At 40.0% G+C, this 20,835-nt stretch overlaps 1 protein-coding gene across 1 annotated transcript in view; it reads left to right on the top strand.

Annotated features, from left to right (window-relative positions):
- col15a1b (collagen, type XV, alpha 1b) overlaps positions 1-19,859 on the top strand; it is a 38,911-nt gene extending 19,052 nt beyond the window's left edge. The window contains exons 23-44 of the mRNA XM_068701689.1: positions 822-857; positions 1,325-1,408; positions 1,504-1,572; positions 3,296-3,331; positions 3,708-3,770; positions 3,905-3,994; positions 4,243-4,278; positions 4,437-4,490; positions 7,810-7,866; positions 8,075-8,134; positions 8,648-8,692; positions 11,150-11,228; positions 11,450-11,475; positions 11,705-11,803; positions 12,043-12,187; positions 12,290-12,354; positions 12,603-12,734; positions 13,053-13,163; positions 13,952-14,026; positions 14,263-14,460; positions 15,635-15,750; positions 16,745-19,859. Coding sequence (XP_068557790.1) covers positions 822-857; positions 1,325-1,408; positions 1,504-1,572; positions 3,296-3,331; positions 3,708-3,770; positions 3,905-3,994; positions 4,243-4,278; positions 4,437-4,490; positions 7,810-7,866; positions 8,075-8,134; positions 8,648-8,692; positions 11,150-11,228; positions 11,450-11,475; positions 11,705-11,803; positions 12,043-12,187; positions 12,290-12,354; positions 12,603-12,734; positions 13,053-13,163; positions 13,952-14,026; positions 14,263-14,460; positions 15,635-15,750; positions 16,745-16,967 — 1,899 coding nt within the window. The 3' untranslated portion in view covers positions 16,968-19,859. The remainder of the gene's footprint in view (positions 1-821; positions 858-1,324; positions 1,409-1,503; positions 1,573-3,295; positions 3,332-3,707; positions 3,771-3,904; positions 3,995-4,242; positions 4,279-4,436; positions 4,491-7,809; positions 7,867-8,074; positions 8,135-8,647; positions 8,693-11,149; positions 11,229-11,449; positions 11,476-11,704; positions 11,804-12,042; positions 12,188-12,289; positions 12,355-12,602; positions 12,735-13,052; positions 13,164-13,951; positions 14,027-14,262; positions 14,461-15,634; positions 15,751-16,744) is intronic.
- Positions 19,860-20,835: the final 976 nt, after the last annotated feature.

The following is a 20,835-nucleotide window of genomic DNA, read 5'->3' as shown; positions in this document are numbered from 1 at the left end:
GTAAGTAGTTACAAATAAACTGATGTGGAAATGTCATGGGTGATAAACCCATAGTTAGAATGACAGTTTTTCTGTGTATTTTATTAATCAGTGGTTGTGGCAACTACAAAATAGTGTTGTTTTTTTTTAATCTATAATGAATAATGTAGGGATTATGATGTCAAATTGTGTAATTACATAAATAATGCTTGGTTTGTCTAACGTTTTGGAAAATAAGCTTGTTTCGCTGTCTTTCCAGCAAGACATCGGCCTAATTTCTGTGCATTCAGATAAGATGTCCATGACGTGTTTAGCATTAATTTAGCATGAAAACTAGAAACAGAAGTAAACAGCTAGCCTCCCCGAAATGTGCACCAGGAAATTCTATAAAGTGGATGTGACTACTTTGTACAGGGTTTAATGTTAATGTTAGCTGTTGATAGTCAGTAAGTAGTGTATGTCTGCTTGTCAAACCACAGGGGAAAGCAAGGACTTAAACGAATGTGATGAATAATTACTACTCATGTTGAACAGTACACTAGCTTAGTAATCACATTTGTCATTAGAATCAAGAACATGCTAACACCCACACACCCAAAACGTCTTGAATGTAGCAAGGAATTTAGCTGAAGTGCTAGTAGTAGATAATTAGCTAGCTTGTTCGGAGCTAATCATTAGGTTCTTGTTTGGTAGGTAACTTATACACCTGAAGTGCTCACAAAAGAATATATCAGTTCCAGTCTGAGTGGTATAATGTGTCAAATCACCCTTAAGCATATGGTTTCTAGATGATGGTTAGCAACACATAAATAACTTTTTATTTCCCTTTACTCTACAAACAGGGGGCCAAAGGAGAAAAGGGCAATCAAGGACCAAAGGTAGGGTTGCCATAATATGTGGATATTAAGTAATACCTATGCTGTCTGCACAGTTTGTTCCACCTTTTTTGATGCTGTATGAAGCTCGATGTTTATAAACTGTGATTTATAGCTCTACCCTACAACACCAAACAGCAGATGGACACAGTTCGCCACAAGCTGGTGAACATAGTGGAGATTTTAACAGCTGAAAAGCCAGATATTTCCATAAGGAGTTGGTAGAGACCAAAAACGGATTGCCAGCTGGCCAGTACTGAACTCCAAATGAAGGATGTAAATGAATGTAACAATTTGCTAACAAGTTCTCTGCATCTGTTCCCTGCTCCCAAGTGGCCAAATTTTAAGTAAACTTCCCTGTTGGTTGTGTCATCAAATTCGTATTCCTGTTTGCTGCTGCCTTCTAGATGATCTACCATTTTATTCATATTTTAATTTAATTTAAAGACTTTTTGTTTTGGGTCCTGAAGGGTGATTGTGGTGTTGATGGACTCAGTATCTCAGGACAACCTGGTCCTCCTGGACCTCCTGGACCTGTCATTAATCTGTCGGATGTATGTGTGCCCTCCCTATTTAGTGAATCATGGAAATCTTTAAATATACACTGCTGAAAGTGGCCACATTTAAGCATTGCCTATTACGTCTACAGCTGCTGCTCAATGTGACAGATGGGATCTTCTTCAACTTCACAGAGATCAGAGGACCACCGGGCTCCCGGGTGCGTAGCACTAAGCAGTTAATGACAATGTCTCTTAAGATGGTACCGGCCCCGTTCTGCAATTGTTTGACCGTGAAAAGACAACAGCTGATAAGGACAGAAGAAACGTGATGAATATACTGTATCACCACTCACACGTGTGACATCAACAGGAACAGAAATATGCATCCAATACAGGGACATAGATGCAGTGGCGGGCCGTGTATTTTATACCTGGGCCTTCAGTGCTGTCCTACTACAGTTGAACCACCTCCTAATAACCTCATTATGACCCCACAGTTACGGGTTGTAATTGTGTGAAAAATACATATTCACGTAACACATTTTATTTCACATTTGACAAGTGAAATAAAATGTTACATGAAGCTCAACACCTACAAATACACTAACTGCAGAGTGCAGATAACATAAATACGCGCATAGCGGGATGCTTTGTCATTAACGGACAATGCATATAGTCAAAATCAATGTAATTAACACAATGACAAAAAGAAACTCATAAGAACCAGTCACATATATCTATATGACAACAAAGCATGACAAATCAATCAAACCTGCAGCGCTAAAACACGCATTCTGCCACACACTCAAGAGCACGGGCCATTCAAATGTTATTCACATCAGAGGGAACAATATTAACCATATCATAAAAACGACACGATAGAAAAAAATAACACAGTAGTAACGCTACTGCAGATGTAAAAAAAACAAAAGCATTTCACTTATCAAAGCTGCTGTTCACTATTTAAAGACAAAGTCCATCCTCCTTTCTTTGTTAACAAAGAGTTTAATACCACGGTTGTACAGTAAATTGGTTCGGTTCGGTTCCAGCAAGAGGTCCTCCTGCGAACTTGTTTGTTGAGTTGTAGATCCACTCGGGTCTCCCCAAAAGTTTTCAAAAGCACTGTAGCTTGTAAGTCCGACGCTGTTAGCCAGGAATACCGTTCGCACAAAAATTGGCTGAGCCTTTCTTACGATGTCCAGCTTTTCTAGAAATGTCCTTCTCGAGAAAGGCATTGCCAGGAAATCCGCCACCAAATCAGTTAAAAAAACAAAGCTAGGTAAAAAAAACTCTTACTACTACAAAGTTCTGCTAGCTAGCTTCACAACAGTCATGCTAGCCCACTGACCAATCAAGCCGCAGACTATGACAATCAACAATCATCGTCCCCATTTACTTAAACTGCAAATGGATTCATTTGTAATTCTGCAGGCCTCGGGCAGATTTTTTTTTTACCTAGAGACAGCATAGGGGCAAAATCTGATTGGATTAAAGCTCTACTAAAAACAAGCTGTGCTGGAAGCAGAGCAACTGAGGAAGACAATAGCTATGCAATGAGATAATAAGGTAATGGGAAAAAATATTTAGAATACATGTAGTGTATTTATGAAAAATGATTAAATTATAAAATAGCTATAATTTTGTGATTCTGTTTAGGCCAGCAGAGAAGGCTTTGCTGGCCCTGACGGCCCACCACTGCATAGATGTGAACTACAACACAAGGAGCCAATACTTTACTACAGCGCCATGCATTTTTTAAGTACTTCGGCTGCAGCTATGTGTGATGATGCGGTGTATGAGCATGTCGTTCTTTGGCTTCGTCAGAAAAAGAGATCATTAACCCAGCACAACTGCTTTAGCTTGCATCTGTGTGTTTTTTTTTTGTCTGCACATGCATGCATGCTTATGTGTAGATGTGTTTGTTTTGTCGGCGTGTTGCAGGGCCCTGAAGGCTTGCCTGGCAGAGCTGGATTTCCTGTAAGAGCATTTTGTAACACTTCTTCATGCTGAGCATTTGCTGTTGACTTTGTGGCTAAAATCTGAATGTCTAAATTAGTATTTTTGCAGTTCATGAGCGAAAATGCAACAAATATTTGAAAGCAATGTAACATTTTTTTTTTCAAATTCTGCTTTTGCTGTCTTTGGGCTAAACAGGGTAGGTATGGTTTTGCCTCAGATGGTGGTTTTTCATTTTAGGTACTTATCCCTTCATAAATCCAAGACCTATGCTTTTTTTTAAATATACAGTATATATCAACTCTAGACTTTACAAAGCTCCACTGCCTCACTTGTAACATGCTATTACCCTCACTGAACCTCCCAACACACTCATTACCCTTGCATCACTCCTCAGGGCCCCAGGGGACCAAAGGGAGACATAGGCCCTGCAGGTATCCAGGGACCAGCAGGGTTCAAGGTGAGAACTGGACAGAATGTGGATTATAACACAAAAAAAATTTCAAACATGTAACAATTGAGACAAGGATCCCCCAGTGTATATGCAGGAAAATCTAAATAAATATATACATTTTGGTTTTTTTGCGCTAACAGGGTGAGAAGGGAGAGCCGGGGGTGACCATTGCTGCTGACGGATCCCTCTTATCAGCGCCAAAGGGCCCCCAGGGGCCCAAAGGCATCAAGGTACCAGACAAGTGACCCACCTACCTAGAGGAGAATTTGAAGAGTGGATGTCAATATTTCTTGCCAAGTCTTCTGGTGCATCAGCAGTACAGCAAATGTCTGGACGTGTTGTTTATGGTTGCTGTAATTCCTTAAAATTCTTTTTAGCTGTCTTTCAAATGTCTATTACTGCCATTAATATACATCTAATGCCACGTCCTCGTCATATTCTCACCTCATATTTTATTGCACTGCATTGTAATTTGCAGGGTGACCGTGGGTTCCCTGGACCTGACGGACTTATGGTGAGTATGAATGCTGAATAGAACATAAATATCTATGAACTCATATTTTGTAGTTAGGAGTTCTACACAAATCTATGTATTAATGTTGTCATGAACCGGAATGAAAATCTGCAGATGTAGAATTGATGTGTACATCACTGTGTTTCTGTTTATTTTAGGGCCTGATAGGACCACATGGACAAAAAGGAGAATATGGCTTCCCTGGTCGTCCAGTGAGTACATTGTATTTGTTGTATATTGGTCTAGAAATGAACATCCCCATTTGTCTACTTAGGTACTGGTACCAAAAACTCAATGTGAAAAATGAATGATTCCAATATATATTTTAATTAATGTGCTGTATTTCTTAGTGCCAAGCAAAAACTCATTAATTCATTTATTTTTAATCTTTTTTATTCACCTATTCATATACAGACATTTTTTCATTGGGGAACCTCCCACACTCCTGTGATTACGATTCTGTAATTAAGATTGAATCCGTCAAAAAAAAAAAAACGGCATTTAATGATCGTGACTAGCAGGAAGACATCTGAGTAAATGAGGTTTCACAGATTTTCACATCTTGCAGTTTTTGGTAGTCTTGTACTCAAATGATATATTGCACTTGTACTGAGTACATATTCTGATTATTGAAAAAAAGGAAAAGAAACCACAAGCATTTGTGGTAGTGGCAGCACACACAGCCTATTTATTGGTCGGTGTCTACATCCCACCTCAGGCCTGTGTGAGTGAGGCGCTACAACACTTGGCTGAGCAGATAACCAACATCCAGACTCCCTGCTCATTGTTCTTGGGTACTTTAACAGAGCAAACCTCAGCAAAGAACTGCCTAAATAGAGACAACATATTAAGTGTACCATCAGGGACAAAAACAAACTGGACCACTGCTACACTGTAATAAAGGACGCATATTGCTCACTCCCCCGTGCAGCTTTGGGACTCTCTGATCACTGTCTGGTTCATCTTCTCCCGACCTACAGGCAGAAACTAAAATCTGCTAACTAAAGCCTGTGGTCAAGACTATGAGGAGATGGACCAACGAGGCAAAGCTGGAGTTACAGTCCTGCTTTGTCTGCACTGATTGGAGTGTTTTTGAGGCTGCTGCTACAGACCTGGATGAGCTCACTGACACTGACATCGTACATCAGTTTTTGTGAGGACATGTGTGTGCCGACTAAAACCTTCTGCACATACAACAACAATAAACCCTGGTTTATTGTAAGACTCAGGCAGCTTCGTCGGGCTAAAGAGGAGGCCTACTGAAGTGGGCACAGAATCCTGTATAACCAGGCCAGAAACACAATGACAAAGGAGATCAAGGTAGCAAAGAGGAGCTACACTGGAGAGTTGGAAAACGTGTGGATAGGCCTGCAGGTGCTAACTACAGGAGACCATCCCCCCACATTGAGGAGAATCACCATCTGGCTGATGACCTGAATGTGTTGTACTGCAGGTTTGATAAGCCCACTTTTACACTCACCAACTGCTCTGACATCAAACAAGCACCTACACCCCCTGCCACCTCCTCACCTCTCCCAACCGACCCCCCACCGGCACTGAGGACCTGCGAAGAGGATGTGAGTCGGCTCTTTTACAGGCAGAAGATCAGGAAAGCATCAGGCCCAGACGGTGTGTCCCCCTCCTGCCTGAAAGTCTGTGCTGACCAGCTGGCCCCCATCTTCACGCAGATCTTCAACCGATCACTGGAGCTCGACTCCCCAGGGACATATGCAAGAGTTCTGTTTGTGGACTTCAGCTCAGCGTTCAACACCATCATCCCGGAAATACTTCAACCCAAACTCTCCCAGCTCACTGTGCCAGCCTCCACCTGTTAGTGGATCACAAACTTCCTGACAGACAGGACGCAGCAGGTGAGGCTGGGAAAAATCACATCCGGCACTGGTGCCCCCCAGAGATGTGTGCTCTCCCCACTGCTCTTCTCCCTCTACACCAATGATTGCACCTCAAAGGACCCAACCGTTAAACTCCCAAAGTTCAAAGACAACACAACAGTCATTGGCCTCATCAGGGACGGTGATGAGTCTGGGTACAGACGGGAGGTTGAACAGCTGGTCCTCTGGTGTGGTCAGAACAACCTGGAGCTGAACAAGCTCAAAACTGTAGAGATGGCCTCCAACATTGACACCATCTCAAAAAAGGCCCAGCAAAGGTTGTACTTCCTGCGCCAACTCAGAAAGTTCAACCTGCCTCAGAAGCTGCTGATTCTGTTCTACTCCACTATGATCCCGTCTGTTCTCTGCTCCTCTATCATTGTAACGGACTGTCAGGTCTGCAGAGAGAATCATTGGTGCCAGCCTGCCCTCCATCCTGAACTTGTACACTTCTAGAGTCAGGAAACGGGCAGGAAAGATCACTGCAGACCCTTCACACCCTGGACACAACCTGTTCCAACTCCTCCCCTCTGATAGGCGCTACCAAGCACTGTACGCCAAAACCACCAGACACCAGAACTTCTTTCCACTGGCCGTCACTCTGATGAACACCTAACCAGATGTACTGCACGTCCATTTGCACTATTACCACCATCCTGCACTGATATCTCAGATAAGATAAGATAAGATAAACCTTTATTAGTCCCGCAGCAAGGAAATGTACAGGATTACAGCAGCATAGAGTAAAGTACAAACCAAAGACATAGTAAAAAATCAAGATCAAAACAAGTATTAAGTAAGAAAATAAGCAATAAAACAGTAAAGAATATTAACTAAGTAAAAAAGTAAAAAAAATTACAATAACTAAAAATAAAAATAATACAGACAGAATAATTTTTTTATTGCACGGTGTATTTATATTGCACAGATTTTTTGTGTTGTGTGGTCTACTGCGAACAGAGCTGGTTGTGCAGCCTGACAGCGACAGGAAGGAAGGACCTGCGGTACCTCTCCTTCACACACCGGGGGTGAATCAGCCTTTTGGCTGAAGGAGTTACACAGAGCTGCCAGGGCGTCCCGCAGGGGGTGGGAGGTGTGCTGGCCTTCTTGACAAGTTTGTTAAGTCTCTTCCTGTCGGCTGTCGAGATGCTGCTGCCCCAGCAGACCACTCCATAAAAGATGGCTGATGCCACCACAGAGTCACACTCCAAAAGAACTCCTCAGCATAGAGTCTGCTCTGACCCTTTTTGTAAAGTGCATATGTGTGATCAGTCCAGTCCAGTTTATTGTTTAAGTGAACACTCTGGTACTTATAAGATCTCACAATCTCAATGTCCATTCCATTAATGTTCACTGGTACCGGAGGAGAATGTCCTTGTTTTTATTTTTTACATTTGTATTGTTTATTTGTATATTCTATGTATGTATGTTGAGAGCAACGTGAAAACCGGAGTCAAATTCCTTGTATGCGTACGTATACATGGCCAATAAAGCTGATTCTGATTCTGATTTAATAGCATTTAATTAAGGTTCTTTTATTAACACTGGATAGGGCACCATGTGTCGCTGTACGCTTTGCAGTACACACCTTTTTGTCTTTTACAAACACTGATGTGTTTCACTCTTTCTCTTCCTGTAGGGACGATCTGGTATGCCTGGGAGGAAAGGTGACAGAGGAGATTCTGTTGGCCTACCGGTAAGAAGTAAAGGAAAGGGAGGAAAATATCTGTGATCTTGTTGTTAAAGCCCTTATCAATAATGCATTGGAACAGTTAAGACAGATATGTTCAGATACCAACAAATAAGACAGATCTTTGTCCTTTTCGCTTCACTTAGAAACTGTCTGACTGTCTGAGAAATGTAACAGGACACTGACACTAATGTGATAATATTCACTCTCTCAGGGACCTCCTGGTCCTCCAGGCCCAGCTGGACATCCAGGAAGAGTTATTGGGCTTAAAGAAGTAAGTTTCCATCTGTGGCTTTTTATTTCTCTAATTCGTCATTTTCAGGTGGTGGACTGGCATGACGATGATCCGATGCACAGTAAACACTTTGCATTGCAATATTTGAAAAGGCTTGCTTCACAGTTAGGCATAGCTTAAAAAAATGCAATTAAACGGCAGAAATCTTGGAAACGTATTTTTATTGAGGAAATGCATTACACTACAACATGTTTGACTTCCATTGAACATCACTGAACCCCAAGTGTACATGTGGATTTGTATTTGATTTTAGGATGTCAGCTCCAATTTTCAAGGAGATAGTGACACATTTTTCCACAAACCTTTAAAATAACTAGAAAAATATTGTAATCTTATAAAAGTATGACACATTTAGATTTTGACACAGAAAGCCCTGTGATTAAGTGTTGGAGGCCCGTTTGTTTGTGTCCTTTTTATTCTTGCTTTAAACCATGTCTGTGAAGCTCATGACTCATTTAGTCTGATCACGCTGCTCTTCTTTGAATTTTAAAGACAGTGTTTCCGGTGCGCCCCAGACCGCACTGCAAAAAGGGACGAGTAAGTCTGTGCCGGACCTTCTGATTGGTCTGTTTCACCTTGAAATCGGATCATCCGGTGGTTCAGTTGGTGTGTGGTTGTAGCAGCATGGCAGCTTTCTGGTCTAGGCTAAAACAGCTCTTTTACTCCCTTCATTTTCTCCTCTCCTCCCTTCTGGCTTTTCTACTGTCCTAATGATCCTTAAAAATGGCTAAATGTCTGTGGGGCTGGCCCCCATTTCATCAGGCGTTAACATTGTTGTTGTATGCAGGTTGTATCCAGTGATGTCTTTTATTACCACCACACCTATTTCTGGTTGGACCTACACGCAAAATTTAATATAAGTAGTGGATATGGATTAAAGATGCATTAGCCACCTGTAAATTCGGTGCACCCCGGGTTCATTAAAACCCAGATTTTCTGTGTGTTAAATACAATCGGATCAACCATGCTGATTGTTAATGCCGGGTGTTAAAGGGGGTCTGGGACTGAATTCCGCTTTCCTCGTCTGTCCTTTCCGTCCTCATCATCTTAGGAAAGAGGAAGCTGGGAGGTGAAAAATATGGATATTATTGATACTCCTCCTTCTACTCTATGCTCATCAGAGTTGTTGCCAAATCCCTTTTCAGTTCAATCAATTAAAAAAAGGAGTCTATAGAGGCTATACAATGTTGGCCATGACAGGCTTTTTCATTTTTATTTATTCCAAAGAAAAGCCTAAATCCAATTGATTGCATTCAAAGATAGCTATACTAAACTCTGGCCTGCCTTTCATCAGGTAGATAGAAATGTTTTCAGAAATGTACAGTCTATTCTCACGGTGCTGGGTTTTTGGGTTCTGCTTTGAAAATGTTCTCCTTGAAGCATCTTCTGTGGCATTCTGTGTAGCATATAAGGGGATCTATTGGCCAAAATGGAATACAATATTAGTAAGTATGTTTTCTTCAGTGTATTATCATCTGAAAATAAGAGTTTTTGTGTTTTTGTTACCTTAGAATGAGCCGTTGATATCTACATATGGAGCGGTTCCTCTTTATGGAGCCGGCTGACATGGTGCTACATAACGGGCAAACCAAACTCTGGGTCTAGATAGGGCAATTCACATTTTCATGTTTTCGTGTTGGCCATCATAGTTCTTCTACACCAGGGGTCACTAATAGGCAGACCGGAATCGGATCCGGACCCAGACACTGTTGCGCCCGGACCCTGGACCTAAAACGATAGATAATTAAGAATTACAAAATTTTGTAGAGCGCTTCTATTTCAACCTTCACGGCATTCGTTCAGCGGTCCAGGAAACACACTGACCAATTACAAGCGTTGTAAATCACATCATGTGATGCTACTCAGCCAATCAAATACGTGTATTCCGATAAGCTTCATGAGTCAAGTGAAATTTACACATACTAGGGAAACGGGGCGAGAGATTGAGTAGTCAGAGAATAATAATATGTGAGTCTGAAAGTATTTCACATGGCGTTCTCCAAAAAGAGAAATGGGGTCAGCGAGACCACAGCCTTTAACCAAGAATGGACAGACTTTTAAATTTGAATTCTCCCCACAGATTGTTTAAAACCAGTCTCATATGTTCAGAGACTGTGGCGATTATTAAAAGCGGCAATGTGAAGAGCCACTATGAGACACAGCACAACTCTTTTTAGCAAACTGGCACAGAACAAAACTCGAGACTTCAAAACCGCAGTCCACAAACCAACGGGTGATGTCACGACAACTACGGCAACTTCATATATAGGGTCTATGATTTGGACATCATTTGTTAATGAACAACTCATCACAAGCCAACAATAGAAAGTGAATTAATTCTGGACTTATGTTAATTGGAAACATAATGCTGATGATAAGGGAGTGGAGGGCTATCGTTGGTCTTTTTCTTATGTTTGTATTCAGTAGATTGCATCCATTGGAATGTCGCTTTAACGTCTTCTTTAATGCCATTTTCCTTTGCAATAGCTATCAATGTGATGTTTGGGTGCATGGCATCATTCAAAGTAGTGGTGGCGAAGTTGTGGCAGGGGCCTCCAGATAGTCATTGAAAGTAACTTACTGTAAAAAAACATTTGTCCATGAAAAAACAGGAACAGTTTATAGACACCGCCATTTAATGATGCAGATCTGTTTCATAAAAACACCTGATTTAACCCTGTGTTCCCCAAGCTTTTGTTAACCACCAGAGCCAAGGATGGGTTGTACGTGCTGCTGTCTCAAGCATGCATCCCTTGTATTTAACAGGTGTTTTTTTTGTCATCTGTCTTGTTTTTTTATTATAACAAGTTTTACAGTATTTATCATTCTTTACAGCTGTGAAAAAATGAATTCAAGCTATGTGTTCCGCAGTCTGTACATTGTCTACATGTGCACATACAAGTGCCAGCTATCGCCAATGTGCTGGTATCAATGTAATGTTAATGTTAATGTGTGTGTGTGTGTGTGTGTGTGTGTGTGTGTGTGTGTGTGTAGGACACAGTGATAGGGGGAGATCCAGGAGATAAAGGAGATAAAGGAGATGTGGGAATACCTGGAGAGCCAGGCACACCTGGTAAGTCCTTTACAACAGACATCTCATTGATTACCATTGACTTTCTCTGTCACCTAACACTTGGGTCACCATTCGGTTTATACGAAGCCCCGAAAAGGTGATGAAGGGGGAAAAGGTTGATGCTAGAAATAAAACGATGATATATATATATATATATATTAAAAAATTATAAATAACTGCTGGAATGTGTATCATTTACACCTCGTCATTTTTCTTTTCAGCAGCCGGCTTTCCAGATGGAATTGTGGTAAGTACTGATTCATCATCCACCATAGATCAAACGCTGACATGGTCAGAAAAAAACAAATAACAGAGCCACTGTCCAGTCCTAAATTAAGGATTGATATTCACAAACAAAACAGTAAATAGTTTGAGAGGAGAAAAAAAAATCAAATCAAGGAGTCAATATTGGCAATGAAATAAGCTTCCTCAACTTCTTCAATAGGTTTGTTTCTTTGTTTTTGTCAATCTCTCAGGGTGCCAGAGGTGATCAGGGATATCAAGGTCAGAAGGGAGAAAAGGGTGACGACGGTCAGCCTGGTCCTCCAGGACTGCCTGGGAGGTCAGGACTTGTGGTAAGATCCACTAAAATACTATTCAAATTAGTAAGTATTCAGGTATTGAAATGATCTTACATTTCAATACCCATCAGATTCCCCAATTTTGCTGTTGTTGCTGTGAGTTTGGTGCTGTTGAACATCTTTGAGGTTGCACGTACCACAGAGTTAAAATGTTCAGCTGAATGAAATATCAGTTTGAAAATGAGGAATGAGGAATTTCCAAAATGAATGAGTCTGTCCGTATGTTTCTGTAGGGTCCAAAAGGTGAGTCCGTCATTGGCCCTTCGGGACCTGTCGGCCCTGTGGGTCAACCTGGAGCCCCTGGGTTCGGACGACCTGGTCCCCGAGGGCCCCCTGGCCCCGCTGGACCCCCAGGAATTGTACCTGCATATGGATCGGGTATGTGATGGGGAGAAGATGTGGACCTCAACTTATATCAATACATCTTACAGACCTCATTCATTGTATTTGCTGAATGTGTTTCTGATGTGTCGCTATCAGGTGTCAGTGTCGCCGGCCCTCCTGGTCCTCCCGGCCCAACAGGAGCTCCAGGATATGCCAACCCTGTAAGATACCATTGAGCAAGGCACTTTACCCTTGATCTGCTGTATTTTGACTTCTCCGGGACTGTCTTGTACACTTAAATAAATATATAGTATATTGTAACATTTTATTATGTCCATACGTTCATGATTTCCCTTAATATTGGACCTTGTTGTGAGAAATGCCCAGTGAAAATGTATCTGTAGAGGAGAGAAATTGAGAAAAAATGTCTTTTACTGGTAAATAATGCCAGTATAACGATCTGTTTAAGGTGACTACCTATAAGACGAGCCACGCTCTGAGCAGAGAGGTGTACCGTGCTGCAGAGGGAACCTTGGCCTACGTGTCTGAGAAGGGAGGAGAGCTGTACATCAGAGCACGCAATGGTTGGCGTAAGATCCAGGTGTGTATTGTGTGTGCACTCAATGTGTGGCCATTTAACCTAATAAAAACGCACTTAACCATATTCTGTATATGTTGTTCATTCTGTACACATGCCATCTATTGCACTTTTGTCCATCCTGGTAGAGGGATCGCTCCTCTGTTGCACTCCCTAAAGTTTCTTCCTTTTTTCTCCCTGTTAAAGGGGTTTTTGGGGGAGTTTTTCCGGTTCCGATGTGAGGATGTCGCATGTGTACAGATTATAAAGAGGCAAATTTGTGATTTGTGTTTTTGGGCCGTTCAAAATAAATTTAATTGAATAGAATTGTCCCTCTTTCAGCTCGGAGAATTGATCCAATCTGGACCTTCCACCTCAGCCGCGTCTCAGTCCCTCAGCAGACCTGGAGATTGGAGCAAAATGCACAGGAGCCAGAGCCAGAGCCACAGCCAGGTACACACACACCCACGCACGCACACACACACACACACACACACACACACACACACACACACACACACACACACACACACAACTGAGTACCAAATCTGATAAGAGCATATCCAGTTGCGTTCTTAAACTGTGTGTACTCCAGGATGCAAACAATTTGGTTTTTCGGTGTATGACGCTTTTATAATTTTTGGAGACTTGTGTGAATCGTCCAGATTCAGGATCCCGCCCCCCACATGCTGTCAGGTTGTGTGTCTGCCGAGTAGAGAGCAGAGAATCGTCTTCAATGTTTGACAAATATTACAGTAGACATCCACATTAGACGGGCTACTTCTCAAAACACCGGTTGCAGCAACTTACATAATGTAATTTGAACATGTTCCACCTTAAAATAACATTGTTTATCAAGAGTGCATTTATGTTTCTTGTAAAACAAACTATCATTGTGGAATGTCTTGACAAACCGTGCAGTGAAAGTGTCATTAAATAGTTAAAAAAATAGTAATTAAGGTCTAATCATTCTTGTTTGCAAATGTTCTGCCTGGACCCCCCCCCCCCCCCTAGCTGGCTATACCCTTGTGGAATTTCCTATTCATTTAAGCACGTAGCACAGGGCTTTGTTAGATGGTTGTATTATATGTAGCCGTCACATTCCCGACTTCAGGTAGCTCTCTCTTTCTTCACCATATATATGTAGTAATACATACATATATGGAAACTCTTTTAGGAATATCTTTACATTTAGAACTGTAAACTACTTTTAACCTCTAATTCCTGCATTTGTTGAATAGGAGCTTCAAGAGGGCAGTAGAGGATATCAGCCCATCTATAACATACTACCACAGACCTTCAACGCTGTACCTGGGGTGAGTGTTACAAACACAAACACACACACACACACACACACACACACACACACACACACACACACACACACACACACACACACACACACCTATCGACACATACATAAGACCAAGCAAGGTAAAATCTCTTGGCCCAACACCAGCCTAACTCGCCATGCTCTATGATGCCAGATCTGGGATGTGGCATATTTGGACGAAGTATATTTTCTCCTCATCTGTTTTTCTCTCTTTCCCAGCTCCATCTGGTAGCACTGAACGCCCCGCTGAAAGGGGACATGCGTGGCATCCGGGGGGCAGACTTCCAGTGCTACCAGCAAGCACGCTCCATGGGGCTAACCACCACCTACAGGGCCTTCCTGTCCTCACACCTCCAGGACTTGGCAACGATCGTGAGGAAGGCGGACCGCACTGACATGCCCGTGGTTAACCTCAGGGTGAGGAGAAATTTCTGTTAACATTTCCAATTTCATTTTCTAGATACATGAAAAATGAAGGCAGGTTAATGAGTGTTCACTGTTCACCTTTAATAGTTTTAATTAACTATGGTTAAAGGAATAGTTTGGATTCTTTGTAAAAAAATAAGTCATAGTATAAAGTATGTTGTAAAAAAGTCTTTGTATAGTCAGTTTATGTAGTAATTTTTAAGGAGCCCCATTTTTTAAAATGCTCCACTGTTAAGATTGAAAAAATTGTCCCCCAAATATATATTTATTTAATTTCCTACACTGTATGTAGTATTATAGTATAGTATGCAGTATAGTGTATTACCTGTAGTAGATGGTGGTTGGTATGCCCCAGTGTGCAAAATACCCCCCCCCCCCCCAAGGATTATATCGATTACGATAAGGCCAGTCACACAACACAATGCAACAACTATACCCTGCAACAGAATATGCACAGCACACTCGCCTCAAATCGTCTCTCACATTCACTATTCGTACTTATGAATACATTTTTTGCAGTTTGAATAATGAAAACAGCTGGGCATTATCAGTACACTTTTTTAAAAGACAATTTAGTGACAATTGCAAGTGACAAATAATTGTCTTATGATTTTGCTAGGAAATTTAGTTATTAAGGCTGTCAGGGGGTCTGAACTACTTTACCTTGCTGTCAGACATTTCCAACGAGGAGCTGAACATGTTTTTTTGTGTTATTTTGTACAATGATACAAATTATCGGTTAGTTTGTTTGTACAATACAAACAAACAAACCGATCGAGGCAGTGGTAGACCAGCAACTCCCATGTTCTGTGAGGTAAAATTTTGTCAAAGAAGTATGTGGCTTTGAAGAGAGCACAGATAACTGCTTCAGCTCCCAATCGGAAAGTGCTTTCTCAGCAAGGTAAAGCAGTGAAAATCTTCTAAATATCTCTGTACACCTGAGATTGTTTTTTTTTTTAAGCGAGCCTTTTTTTTAAGGTGGATATAATATATTTTGCTGCTGCCCCCGTCATCGCTCAGCCCCCACTGGAAGCGTGCCAACCGCCAGTCTGAACTATACGTTTAAGGCATATCACCCACTGTGTTCTTACAGGTTTAAAGTGACAATCAACATAGATGATATGTTTACTGTTTACTATCCATGCCTGCCCTCCTCTCCTCTCAGGGTGAAGTTTTGTTCAATAGTTGGATGTCCATCTTCTCTGGGAATGGAGGCACATTTAACCCATCCACACCCATCTACTCCTTTGACGGACGCAATGTGATGTCTGACTCAGCATGGTGAGTGAGAGTATGTGTACATTCTGTGAGCAAGTAAGTGACATTTTGTGTGGTGGGAAATGAAAGCCAATCATCCATATTGATGGTTTCATGAGACCCCGAAAACACTCAACAAAAGAAATATTTTACTGCAGACAGACCATAGATTTCATGTTCAAATGGACAGCAGCTGTCATTGAAATGGACAGTCATGATATTGACAAAAGTATTTTGGGGCATTTGCCTTTATCAGATAGGAGCCAGCGGAGATTGGACAGGAAATGGGGGGACATGGGAGATGACGTGCAAACTGTTTAACGTAACAACAATTTGATGACAGACGGGGTAAAAAGAATTGTCTAACACAGGTCTAAAAAGACTTTCAAACACATATAAATGAAACACTTACAATAGTTCTGCTGTCCAATCTGAGCCCGACGAATCCCGACAGACTTGAGTCGGGTTGAGGTTTGGTCATATTCAGCAATTAGCAATTAGATTAATTAATGGATTTGTAACTTTTGTTTTATTGAATAACTGCTACATTAGTAGTGATTTTGTAAGATGATGCTCTCGTTCTCTCTCTGACTGTACCAATCATCCGCCTCCATGCGTGTCATGTGTTGTAAGTAGGTAGACAATAATCAGTCAGTAATGCATGACTCAAATACAGAATAACGTAGCTTCGGATCTTGGGTTTTGATCTCAAATGTGGTAGTACCAGTTAGGTTCAGTGGGGTTTTAATAACATGGGTATATGGGTCGGCTACTGGTGTCAGTTTTGGGCCTTTACAGAACTCCAAACATCTGTGGGCAAATTATAGTTTCCAGTTACCTAACCTGCATGTCTTTAGACTTGTGGGAGGAGACCGGATCAGTATTAACCACTGGGGAAACAGGAAGCATTGCTTACATTTTTTTTTATCTTTCTTTCTCCCCAGCTCCCATCTTGATTTAGCACAGCGGCAGCCCATGTAACATCCACTCATTATGTCTCTCTCCCTCTAACCCCCAGGCCAGAGAAGCTGGTATGGCACGGCTCCAATACAGTGGGCATCCGTCTGACCACTAACTACTGCGAGGCATGGAGGACTGCTGACATGGCGGTGACGGGCCAGGCTGCGCTGCTGCAGACGGGACGTCTGTTAGGACAGCACACCCGCTCCTGCCCTAACCACTACATAGTGCTGTGCATAGAGAACACATATGTGGGAAACACCAATCAGAGGAGGACCTGAGGACACAGAGGAAACACACACGCTCTCACACAAACACACACACACACACACAGCATGAGTTCTGAAAGTGCAGAGTGGAAAATGTGACATACATAATTTAAACAGGAAACACATGCAGGCACATAGACACATCACGAGGACACGTCGCTGCATGGAAATAACATTCAAGTACACAGATAAAAGGCACTTTTGTTTATACATGCAGATAAAATGCACACACATAGCAAAAGCAGGCATCTACACTTGAGCGCAGAACAAAGGAACACATGCCCACCCATTTGAGTTCCTTTCACTTTGTATAGTTTCATCTTTAGTGCCAGTGTGTAATCCAATACTGCATAAAGCTGCCACACATTCGTGTTGTTGAAGTGAAAGATGACTCAGGATATCAGGTACTGTCACAAGCTGATCTGAGTAGAGCTAAATGACTTAACAGACAACTCCAGTGTAACTTTGATCTCCTTAACTACACATCTGTTATGTATAGAAGCCCTGAGAGACAAGTAAGGAAAACAACTTTTTTTTTTTTCATGCACGCTAAACACAAGGTACATATATTGTGTGTTAGCAAGTAATGTAAATTAAAATTATCTGTGAAGAAAACAAACCTATTGGGTAGTGGTGCACGTCAGCCTCCCGTGTCCAAAATGCATATTACAACAACAACTTATGATCCTGACTATTTTTTTCGCCTGCCAACACTTTTTTCCCTCACCTTTTATTACAGATGAGAAAACTAATTTAAGGAACTTATAAAGATTATCCTGTCGAAACATTATTTTTCTCACCTGTCAAGTCATAAACTTATTCATGATCTATCTGATCTAAAATTCTTTAGATCAGACTTCGAAAATGGATCAACATAATTAATTTTCTCACTTGCCTCTCAGGGCTTCTGTAGTTATTCTTTACATATTTGCTGTGTTATGTTACTGTTGCATAGTGATGCATAATTTTTTTAAGTGTGAATTGCATTACCTCACAATAATAACCCATTCTGAAAAAAGGTAATGGAGACTTGGTGACACTGGACAAATCTGCCAAATCATTTTCATATAGGGAAAGGAATGAAAACCACAGGCTGTTTAGAAAAGTAGAACATACATTGAAATGTACAATGGCAAAATGGTTAGCTGTGATGTAAAGTATACAGGACGATTCATGATTTGTAGTAAAAAGGACTATGTCCCTAATTTTTTACCTAATTTCAGAACATAACAGTATTGTAGTTTAGACCCAAGTGTTGCGTATCAAAGCTAGCTGTTGTGAAGAGACATGTGATATACACTGCAGAACAGACTTACAGTTTTCAGGATATGCAATAAATAAAACATTCTTGGTAAAATTCCATATTTCATGTTAAGATCAAAACCAACACTGTGTTAGTCCATCACTTAATACTTTCTAACTCTCTCAGCCCCAACACAATTGGTTGCTACTGAAGACGTAAATCTTAAAAAAAAACGAGTCACAAATGAATACTTTATTAATATTTCAGTAATTTCCTTAACCAGCTGGGCACTGTACTTTACAGCAAACAGGAAGAAATAGTGCATTTGTTTGGGGACTTTTCCAGTGGTGGATTAATACACAATTGGTGCTCTAATGGCAGCAGGACATTGTTTGTGGGATAGAGTCAAAATAAACTAGAGTGTGCACGTTCATTGTAATGAACAAACATGTGCCCCAGAGCAACAGTGTGCTCATTGACATGTTTTTAATAGTTAAAATATTGGAGCTCTACGGTAGAGAGGAATATCAGGCGTTGGATACACACAAAATACTTATTGCGTTGGATCAGTTATCTGTTGGTTTTGGACTTTAAATATTTGTTAACAATGTAAAAAAAGTATTGACTATCACCAGACGTTTAAAGTATGAGCACAATTTGAACCATTTTATTAACATGCTGTACCTGTCACGAGACAGTTCATTTGTCTAACCTTGAGTGACCTTTTGATGTCAGATATTGGTATCCGTCTTCTTTTAATATGTTAGATGTAAATACACTATATGTAAATTACTTGCTCCCAGCAAAGTCAACCTATCACAACATCACTCACGTTTCCTCCATTTTTTTCAGACCACTGAAAAGCCAAAAAAGAACTGGCTGGATTTTACCAAAAACATTTTACCACTAAGATCTTCTCTCTAATTGTTGAAGCTACAGATACTATACGAATATTAAAGAAATTAGTACCACAAGAAAAGAAAAAAAGAACCAAGTCATGTTTACCAAGAATCTTAGCTTGCTTAGGCAACAAACGTAGGAGTACACAGATAATATTGAAGGATTTATTCATAAACGCAGTATGGTGCCCCCTGCAGAAAACTTTGTTACGTTTACATTTTGTCATCACTAATTGGCATCTCCATAATTCAACATTAAAGATCGAATGTCAGAACACTTTTTTCAGATTTTCTGCTGAACCTTAGCCCTGCTGCTTGCAATAAATGATTAAATTAGTGTCAACATTAACATAAGTGCGTTAGTAATAGATTTGAAATCAATATGTGATTTTTTATTAATTTATACAGTAGCATAGTGTGACAATCTAGCAAGTTCACTTTCAAATGGAATTGGAACATGTATATATATATATGTGTTTGTTTTTGTTGATATTGTTTAAATGTTTTTGTTTTTACACTGTAGAGGTAGGTTTTGTATGACACACACTAAATGACTGAAGATTTTTACTCACCAAGCATTGATTGAGATGCAGTTCCAGTGTTCTGCCTGTAAAGATATGAATAGGCCTGTCTGAAACTAGCAAAGTCTTGAAAATGTTTTGATTTTCAAAGAAGTAGTAGTTTTCCTGGTTATGATTACATTTCAAACAAGACTTGAGCTACTGAGGAATGAAAACGTTTGTACTGACTGACTGGTGTATACTGAATAAATGTCTTATTTTGTGTTTTTTTTATTTGGTGAGTCCTTCAGTTTCCTTCATTCTATGTCCAACATAGCATGGTAGGTGATAAAGAAGTCATAATGTAGTATGCCATAAAAAGGATGTATAAAAAGAGATGGTAGAGTATTTCAAAAAAAGTATAGTATGTCGAAAAAGTCATAGAAAAAGTCATAGTACACTATGTCAAAAAAAGGCCATAAAAAGTCAGAAAAGTATGTTGAAAAAGTCAAGAAAAAAATTAAAAGTAAAATATGTCGAAAAAAATCATGAAGAAATCATAGTATAGTACATCAAAAATGTCAAAAAATTCATCTACAATACATAGTATAGTATGTTGAAAAAAAGCCATAAAAAGCCATCGAAAAGAATTTTGAAAAGATCATAAAAAAGCTTTCTATTATGTCAAAAAAAGTCTGAAAAAGTTGACTGGAATGTCGAAAAAAGTGATTAAAAAGTCATAAAATAGTAATATATTTTGTCATGAGAATCATGGTATAGAATGTCAAGGACATTTTATTTAAAAAAATTAAAGAACGGTATTTCATAAAAAAAAGTCAAATTAGTCTATGCCAAAATGATATTGTATAAAAAGTAATTAAAAAGTATTTGTAGTAATAAAAGTAATAAATAAATAAATACATAAATAAAAGTATTTGTATGTAAAAACAAAAGTCTAAATCAAGAAAACATTTTTTCATAGTAAAGCTTGTCGAAAATGTTCTAAATAAAGTCATAGTACAGTATGGCAAAAAACGTCATTCTATATTATGTCAAAAAAATAAAAAAAAAGTCAAAGAATAGTATGTTAAAAAAGTAATTAAAAAGGCATAGTATTGTGTGTTGAAAATGGTGATAAAATATTCAGATTAGTATGTTGACATTTTTTTATGTCTGAAAGTCTTAAATTAGTATGTCATAAAAAGTCCTTCAATGGTCATAGTATAGTATGCCGAAAA

The sequence above is a fragment of the Cebidichthys violaceus genome, unplaced genomic scaffold, assembly GCF_023349555.1.
Source record: "Cebidichthys violaceus isolate CVI_PGR_0920_01 unplaced genomic scaffold, fCebVio1.0.p SCAF_8, whole genome shotgun sequence".
Taxonomy (NCBI): Eukaryota; Metazoa; Chordata; class Actinopteri; order Perciformes; family Stichaeidae; genus Cebidichthys; species Cebidichthys violaceus.
The sequence above is the reverse complement of the archived record's forward strand: the minus strand, read 5'-3'. Positions and strand labels throughout refer to the sequence as shown.